The 9741-nt window shown below is 35.1% G+C and overlaps 1 protein-coding gene and 1 long non-coding RNA gene across 2 annotated transcripts in view; one reads left to right on the top strand and one right to left on the bottom strand.

Annotated features, from left to right (window-relative positions):
- Positions 1 to 9741, bottom strand: part of LOC126967598 (uncharacterized) — a 31862-nt gene that overhangs the window by 20611 nt on the left and 1510 nt on the right. The window lies entirely within an intron of this gene.
- LOC126967096 (gastrula zinc finger protein XlCGF8.2DB-like) overlaps positions 1221 to 9741 on the top strand; it is a 31452-nt gene continuing 22931 nt past the window's right edge. Inside the window, exons 1-3 of the mRNA XM_050811488.1 lie at positions 1221 to 1378; positions 1912 to 2040; positions 8990 to 9116. Coding sequence (XP_050667445.1) covers positions 1343 to 1378; positions 1912 to 2040; positions 8990 to 9116 — 292 coding nt within the window. The 5' untranslated portion in view covers positions 1221 to 1342. The remainder of the gene's footprint in view (positions 1379 to 1911; positions 2041 to 8989; positions 9117 to 9741) is intronic.

Genomic DNA, 9741 nt, shown 5'->3' with positions numbered 1-9741 from the left:
ACTGAGTTAACGCAGAAATGTATAGACATAGCTGTCGAAGGTTATTATGGTGTCATATTTTGTGGCGTGTGCCATATTTCAGCTTTCATTTTGTATGAGGTGCATTGTCTATATGTATAGAACGTCTTTGATTAAAATCTACATTCTAGACACTCTGTAACCGGTATTTTACGTCTTTAAGATAAGAATTTTGTAAAAAGTTATTAATGAAGTTCAGATTATACTCTAATCCAGCCATATTATTTTTATAAGTACAGACATATAATAAAGTGAATTAAATAACTATTAATAATAATAAATAAATCATTTTATTTCAGGCTACAAGGCCCATAAAATAAATATCTTATAATCTTACATACATATTTATATAACTTAAATCTACGTCACATTTTCGCGGCGATGTGAGACGCGGGTTCGGTAACTTCCGGCGGTCAGCGAACACGACCCCTTCGGCCACAGCTTCTCGTCCAGGAAGGTCGATGCGTGACGCGGCACCAAATTTTCGAACCCCAACCGAAACCTTGTCTTCTCCACCAAGTACTGAACAAAGTCGGAGGCCTTGGTGTTGTGGTGAAAGCGAGAGACGTAGGGCCTCCTCTTCCTCCGCTCCACCTTAATGAAGCCATCCTTGTCGATCTGACCCTTCGACACAGTTCTACAAGCGGGTTCCTTGCGGGCGTGTCCGCTTCCACTTACTGTCCTCAGCACTGTCTGCTTTCTGGGTTGCTAGCGGATGGCAGCAGCATGCCAGCAAATCATTGGCTATGAGTTTTTCGGAACTCATGGTCTTATTAGCGTGCAGCGGCGGTTGCCGCTCAGATCGCGAATATATATAATATTCGTAAGTTCAGTGAGCATGTACGTTACCGAGCGCGCTTGGAACTAAACTCAATAAATAGTTATGTAATTTGTTACCTACTTTAATTAAGTATTTTCTCGTTAGGTCCTATATTATTTATTTATCATAATATATTACTTAACAAATATTTGAATATTTTCAATATACATAATTATCTAATATATTAATACTTAGGTAACATAAGGCATAAGGTAACATAATAAATTTTATCTGATTTATCAATGCTTAAGCGCTAGTCATTGGGTTCCTTCTGCTTTCAGTTTCACCAAATCGATTCAAATTTCAAACATCTGAGCTAAGGAACTAGTGCTTATGTAGTCTTTGGTTTCGGTGCCCCACCCCGCCTCTGCGTTACCTGTCCCGCAAGACTCAACTCACTCAAGTCAAGTGTCCCATTTTCGGAAATCTGTCGTTGTGAAACAGTTTTTCTTCATATTTTTTTATGTTATTCTTAACTTTAAATGTGGGAAAAGATAAATTAAAATGGATAAATGTGGAATATGCTTAAAACCAGCGGAGGTAAGCCTATAAATATCTCTCGTCAGACAAATATTTGATTAGTAAGCGGTCAATATTTTTTGTTTTCTTTGCGGGATTGTTACAAAAATAACAGCGAAAGCATTTGTAACGTGTAATATTCCATTTGAAAGTTATTTACTTTATACTTTCATGAAGTATAAGATCCAAAATGCATTTAGAATAAGTTGGCATACTTAACAAAAAAGGTAGTGCGGTAGAAACCTGCCCGCTTATTTTTTTTCCCTTTTTAACTTGACTATCGGTATGTTTTTTTTACGTCTGGCTCGGCGCAGCATAAAAAACTTGCGTTTTATTTTTTTATTGCTCTGCTGAATGTCCGTCGCCTTCGCAATTAGATAACTGCTTTTTTATTGCTTTATTCGTATAGAAATGTTTGTTGTTTTGAAGCACACTTGTTTAATGAGAAATATTAAATGAAATGAATTGTTAAAACACATTTGATAAATTCAGTTTTAATACGAAAATTAATTGTTATACATTAAGAAAAATAATTGTATAATTTTACCTTTCAGCAATTATTTGAAACTGGGAATGATGGTGTGTATGCATGTTTCAAATGCCAACCCCTTGTGCCAGAGGTAACAATAGGAGACAGTGAGCCGACCTCTTCAGAGCATTCCAATGATGAAATAAAACAAGAGGTATTGAAATTTAAGCTGAATGTCTTAGAAATATATTAAATTGGTGTGCCTTACACAAAAAATTAATATACAAAACATTTAGTGATATTTAAAAATATATCTATACATAATATGGTTAGTACTCTAAATATAAGTTTTATAATTAAGGAGACAATGTTTACTTAACAGTTCTGTGTGAGTTATGTCAACTTACAGTATTATTGAGATGGCACAACTTCGGACCACATACTTTGTCATGATGTCTATGTGGAATGTTTATTCTACAGGAATTTGCATAATTTGATAGACCTCCTCAGTGTAGTATTGTAGCTTTCAAAATAAGTTTTTTTAGTTTGTCTATATTTATGTCATGAAGAAAGTAGTGACAGTAGTCCTGGAAGAAATAATCTTAATGTTGTGAGCCTGCTTGAGTGTAAATTCTGTTAAGATTTGTATTCTATCACTTCAAAACCAAACCACCACTAAGTTTTGAGTCAACATCTCCTAAGGAAACACATGTTGAAATTGATTGAACACAAATCATAGTGAAATTTACACTCAAAAAGGCCTACAACATATGGATAATTATGGATTTCTGCAAAATAATGTTATTTAGATCACATTCCCAGTGTTCAAACAATTCTGGGACCTAGCGCTCTGTGAAAGGCTGGATTCTTGGTGTTGCGTACAGATATCGCTTCATTGTGTGTCTTCTACCACATTTATCACGGGGAGTGTTCCGAAGAGCTGTTCAACCTGATTCCTGCCACAGAATTTCACCTTCGCATGACACGCCACAAGTTACGATATCAGCCCCACCATCTGGATGTGTGGCGGCCCTCCACAGTGCGGTTTTCAAGGAGCTTTCTTCCTCGTACTACGAAGCTGTGGAATGAGCTTCCTTGTGCGGTGTTTCCGGGACGATATGACATGGGTACCTTCAAGAAAAGCGTGTACCTTCCTTAAAGGCCGGCGGTGATCACTTAACACCAGGTGACCCGTATGCTCGTTTGTCCTCCTATTCTATAAAAAAAACAGCATGCATGTTACCCTGTCATCAAGTACACAATACTACCAAGTGCTGTAAAATATTGCATATTAGCATGTGCCTTATGTTCATATATTATAAACACTCAAGAGAGAAAGTAACATGAAAGTCCCACTCATGTATAAACTCTGTTCATTGGAGTGCTAAGAAGGTCCATCATGGGAATATTATGAAGTATGTTTTTTGTTGTTGGGCACCTTACAGCCACTCCCAATATACTATCTACAGATAGAGTTAAATTACTACCTTCTGCTGTCAGTAATTAGCTGTCAATAGTCTGAAGCTGACCCAATATACCCGATAAGTCATTCTTTTCACCTTATATTGGGACATGTGAATAACAATAATTTCCATACAAACTTCTAAGCTGGTAAGCTATATGTCCACCCACTGACAGACAGTGTGTACAGTTAAGGTGAGTTACGGTCGATAAGTTTATTGGGACAGAAAAGTCATTGATAGTTACAATTTTTATCTCAAGTAGGCCACAACCGGAGATAGAATATTGGGAATGGCCGTAAGTGTGTCATATTAATAGTATGTGGGGGATGTGAGAGTTATAGAAGTCTGACAAAGAATCAAGATATTCGTCATAAGGTGGTACTTCTCTTGGATGCACTCGATGGCTACAACAGATATAAAGTTTAAGATATAATAATAACATTCTGATTTCTATAATTGTTAACCATTGAATTATAACTCATTTGTCATTTATCAGATATTCTCACTTTTGTTTTTACATTTCCCGTATTCCATTATCAGCAACATTCCTAAAAATGGATCCAGAGTTTTTGTAAATAATTACAATCATATCTTTCTTTACCACTAAAAATCTGTAGACCCTCAATGTAATAACATGTTTTTGTGAAATGTTATATTTTTGTTAATTAATTTATTATGATTAACTGACACTAATTCTACAATTTTAATCTGTATGTTGTTATATTTTTGTTATGTAACTTAAGAACAAAAACAACTTAAATAATTGAAATAATGAAACTTTTGTGTAGATAATGCGATTGGCTTATGTATAGGCTGTATCATATGTAGACTATATTCTGCCCACAGCTTCATCAATATTTTTATCCTAACCTAAATCTTAATAATTACTATCCAAGTACCACCAAAATAAAATTTACCAAGGTTTTAATCAAACAAACTCATGTAACAGTAACTACAGCTGCGCCCGTTACATATAATCATAAGAAATAAAATGTGAATCTTGGATAATTTGAAATGATGGACTTTACTATATTATGATGTGAATACATCTTATGGTTGTTATAAGATATTAATTGAATCCTTTCTTTAGGCTTGTCGAGCTATACAACAGAAACAAGAGTAGGTTAGTAGGCTACTTTAGATGCCTGCCAATAATATTAATAATTATAAAACATACTGATTTCGAAGCTGTCTTGATGTAATGAAACATTAATAAATCAGTTTACACACACTGCAACTTACTTATTTATTTATTTACTAATAATAATCAAACAGCTTTATATAACATTACAATGAACTCACAAATATGCCAATTTAGGATTAATAATGATAATTACAAAACTTTAATAGGAATACCTCTGTTATTTTATGCTAGTATTATTATGTACGTTAATAATAATAATAATTGTATTTAAAAGGCGTGTGTGTGTGTGTTTAAGTGTAGGGGAGTGAGGGTGTGGGTAATTGAGTGTTTTCGTGTTTATTTTATTTATTATTTTATACAATTTTCGTGACTCGTAATTCGTACTTACATAATGTAGGGTACGTCTCAGGTCTGCGGCGCGAGACTAAAGCCTCAGGCGTCGTTTTCACGTTATTTAGCTACTTACGTGTGGCAGTAATGTTAAGGACCAGTCTGAGAAAGCCAAAGCTACAACTCGGACGAATAAAAAAACGGGCAGCGGAGTGCCGGTAGAAGTGAATACTTAAACATTAACGTTGTTCATTTTTGAATATTTTGGAATGTCTAGGGAATAATTTCGCATGAATTACTTTATTTATCAATATAAAAGTACATACTAGCATGTATGTGGTTAAATACAATATTCATTTATTGCGCTATCGTACACAAAAATGACAATATATATTACATAAAAAAAATTACCATTCGGAACTATTACAATTGTTTTACAATAAAAAGTTTATATGTCAGAAACATCAACTTTCGTGCCCACTTTGCACTCTGTCGACTAATCGAGAAAGCCAAAGCTACAACTCGGATGATGTCAGAAGAAAGAATTACTTACTTTGTGTAATTAGGTACCTATGTGTTAAGTTTACGTTTGTTTTGTTTATACAACACTTTTTTATGCTAATTCGTGTTTGATGAGGGCTTTTACTCCGATAAAATAAACAGAGAATGGAATTACATTTTCTGTGACTGGAATAAAAGTGGCACTTGCGAAGCGGTGAGCGATTGACAATCGTCCGCTTAAGGCGACACTAAATGCCAGCGACCTTGAGCGATATGAGTTCACGGCTGCCGGCCCGCCATCTACGTAACAAAGTCAATATTTTCAAAATTCTTGCGTGGAAAACAGTTTATATGCTTACAATCTTCGTTATTCACTACTAATCTGAATAAATGAACCTACACAAAAAAGTACAAGCTATAAGAATTACTTTTCTGAGAGAAGTACCAAAAAAATGCGTCACGCCATGCCAATAAACTTGTTTAACTTCAAAGAAAAGTGGTAGTTCAAAAAGGCTCGGCAGTGTTAACTATAGCCAACAGCAAGCAAATAAGACTTAAGGATATGTGAACAGGTGTAACAGGATTAAGTAGTGTTCATAGCTCCAAATGCTATACTTTCACCACAAAACTTGTCTAAATACACCATGTTTGCGTGTTTTCTGCTTACTCTTCGCCTTTACTACGTCGAGGATTTTACGAGCCCATAGGTATAATTTCGTACTTTTAAGTACAGAGTCACACATGCCTGGCTATAGTCATTTGTTCTTAGCATATCATGTGTGTGTGTTTGTGTGTTCCAGTATTGTTATAATTTTCCCTGATCCAGTTTGTATAACTATTATTTATTTATTTTTATGATGTATCTGTTTTCATTTTTATATAATAATAGTATTACATGCAGAAAACATGCTCGTAGGAAACCAATTTAAGTAGAAAATCTGGGTTATAATTTTTTATAATTGTTTTTTTTCAAATTAGTGAAGGGGAACAGATATTTTGACAGGTTGCAGCACATTAGAGTATTTATATATCTTTTTATTCATTTATGTAAATATATCCAGTTCCTAATCTTTTCGAATTTAATTTTAAACGTGCATAATTTTCGTTAGCGTTACACAGATACAGTAAAAATGCACAAGGGCAAACTCTTGCCGTTGCAGGTGTGTTGATTTGAGTGTAAGTTGCGTTTCGCACTCTTGAGCACATTCCGGGAAATAAGTCGTCAAATTTGAAGTACCGAGAAGTGCTGTTACAGAATATCGGTATTATACTAGTATTGAATGCGGATTCACGTACGCAGGTCATTATCCATTCTACTTGATGTCGCGATCAGAACATTCAGTTTCGATTGAAATATTCTGCTATCCGTGCACCTTACCATACTTTAGCGCGGCTTCAATTACATAGTGCATCTAGGTAAATAAAAAACGGGGTTCCTCACCGGTGCCGGCAGAAGTGAAAAATTGAATATTAATATTTTGCATTTTTGAATATTTTGGAATGGCTAGGCTAATAATTTCGCATGAATTGTTTTACGAATTTTCGATCAGGTCATGTGAAAGAAATTTTAACTTCAAAATTTATTAGTCTGATATGTTAAATTATTTGTTGTTAAAGTGATTAAATGCGTAATTATATCGCTAAACCACAATAGAAGAAAAAAAACTTTAGATAAGTTGTCGATAAACGAAACGCGTAAGCGCCATTCAATTCCTGGCACTTTTGACTTTTCGGTCGCGAGAATGCTTACTAGCTCTGCGTATTTTTACTGTTTACGACAAATTATATCGTTTTAGCTCTGCAGTGAACTTTAGTAAATGGACTTTTAGGAAAACCAACTAACGGTGGTAATTCGATATGCCTAGTCTTGCCATAAATACTGAAACAAAGAAATAATTTTCTATTGCAAATAACATTTATTAATTTTACAGTTTAATATATAAATATAAAACAATTTAAAATATAAAAAGCATATTCAAAGTGGTCTCCATTAGCTGCAATACAGTCCTTTATACGTTGAGGCCAGTCATCAATAGAAGCACGCACACTTTCCATGGGAAAATTCTTCACTGCCAATTGTACGGATTGTTTAGGGACTCCAAATTATAATGGCATTTCTCTAAAACTGAATATAAATCATAATCCAGCGGATTAAGGTCGGAACGACGGCCAATCTTCAGCTCTGATGAAGTCCGAAACGTTCGTTTCCAACCAAGACTGTGTAGACCGAGCTTTATGACCCGGCGCCGAGCCGTTCTCGAAGGACCATTCTTGGTTATTGAAAATGATGTTGTTAAGGGGCTTCACTACCTTTTCAAGAATGGTATCTTGATACACTTATGCCGATGTTTTGATACCTTTTCACAAAAGTATGGCTCAGTCACTCCTTCATAGCTAATACCCCACCAAACCATCATTGAAGTCGGATAGTGCCCATTTTGCACTCTGTCGACTAATTGGGAAGCTTTCTTAGAGCTTTGAGCATAAATACATTTTGTTTCTTAAAATGTTGCTTAATTGTAAAAAAATCTCATCAGAAAACAAATTTTTCTGTGACCTCTTTTTTAAATTATCAGTTAACAAATGACCAGTACGTCTCTTATAGGCTGCAAGTTCTAAGTCATCTTTTAAAATACGCGACAGTTTTAGGTACTCTTCATCTCCCGATATAAAATCTTTTGCTTTCGGACAGGATTTTTTTGAATTTTTTCCCTTGCTGCTTTGACCCCCTTTTCGTACGAACACTACGTGGACGGCCAGATCTTTTTCTGTCACAAACAGAGGTCTTATTGTACCACAAATTGTCACAAACATTTTACTAATACCAATCGTATGGAGAGTTTTAAATATTGCATTTGGCTCCATACCTACTTTGTGTAATGCAATCACAGCGATTCGGTTCTCTTTATCACCCCACTACATTTTAATATCGCAAAATATTGTACAATGTATTCGCGCCAAAATGAGAAAGCCCAATGAAAAATCTTAAAAAAATGATAGATTCCATATTCAAATGTAATATTTTGTTTATTTTTAGTTGTAACAGTATTTGTAGCCAGACTAAGTATATTTAAGTGGACTGTAACTGATTTAACTTAAATTGAGGAATTTGATCTCGTGGCTCTTTGAGCCCTACATCAATGTGCAAAATCAAACCAAAGATAAAATAGTGACTTAACCTTAAGTTTCCTCGCCTCTTCCTGCCTCGAATACAGCTCGATGCACGGCACTCGTAGCTCAATTGAAAGTTCGCTACGGACGTTATATCTTTCATAGTACGACGAAACGAAATTTAAAAGAATTGTTAAAAAACGTTTGTGTGGGAAAGGTTATTATAGCATAAACGATTTTCTTAATGACACCACGGACTTGGAATAAAGCGAACACCCTCAGGCTCTTTAATTATAAATGTTTATTATACGATATCACATTGTAATCCATATTTTATATAAAAAAAAAGCCCGCTGAGTTTCTTGCACCCATTCTTCTCAGGTCTGAGGCAGTCTCTTTTGAATGGGTGGTAGATTTTGACGTTCTATAAGTGATTTTAAATCCTATTTTCAATAAAAATATTTGAATTTGAATTTGACGCACCATTGCTTTGGATAGCATCACTTTACGTTTATTTATTCATTAGCACTTAAATCTGTAATCTGTATTATTATATTATATTCTAATCTTATTCACATTTCATTAGGAATTAATTACCATGTTTTTTTTTACAGCCCAGTGAAGATGGCACATTGTACTGTCACATATGCCAGAAGGGATTCCAGAAGGACGCACAGCTGCAGAATCATATGAGGAACCATCGTGCTGAGCGTAGATTTGTTTGCACTTACTGCAATAAAGGTTGGTACGAAACAAATGACTCAAGTTATTTACTTCGGCCAAGTACTTTTTTTATGAAAATTTGTTGAAGTAGACGTTACTTTGCGGAAATCCATAATTATACAAATGATTTGAGTTTTCTTTAGTGTTAATTCCGCCAATATGGCATCGTGCCAGATTTTGGCGAGACAACACGTCCTGAAGGTGCCTCGTGTAGAGGCGAAACACGTGTCGAATTGTTTAAAGACAAATATTGGTGGAATTAACGCTAAAGAAAACTCAAATCATTTGTATACTTTTTTTATGTCAATAAGGAATGAGACGAACAGGACGTGCAGCTGATGGTAATTGATACGGCCTGCCTATTACAATGCAGTGCCGCTAAGGATTATTGAAAAACCCAAAATATTCTCAGCGGCACTACAATTGCGCTCGTCTACTTGAGACATAAGATGTTAAGTCTCATTTGCCCCGTAATTTCACTAGCTATGGTGCCCTTCAGACCGAAACCTAAAAATGCTTACACATTACTGCTTCATGGCAGAATAAGGCGCCGTTCTGGTACCTATAATCTAGCCGGCATCCTGTGCAAAGGAGCCCCCTACTGGTAAAACATACCTACATTTTACATAAATCTAAAATGTAA

Source organism: Leptidea sinapis, chromosome 1 (genome assembly GCF_905404315.1).
Source record: "Leptidea sinapis chromosome 1, ilLepSina1.1, whole genome shotgun sequence".
Taxonomy (NCBI): domain Eukaryota; kingdom Metazoa; phylum Arthropoda; class Insecta; order Lepidoptera; family Pieridae; genus Leptidea; species Leptidea sinapis.
The sequence above is the reverse complement of the archived record's forward strand: the minus strand, read 5'-3'. Positions and strand labels throughout refer to the sequence as shown.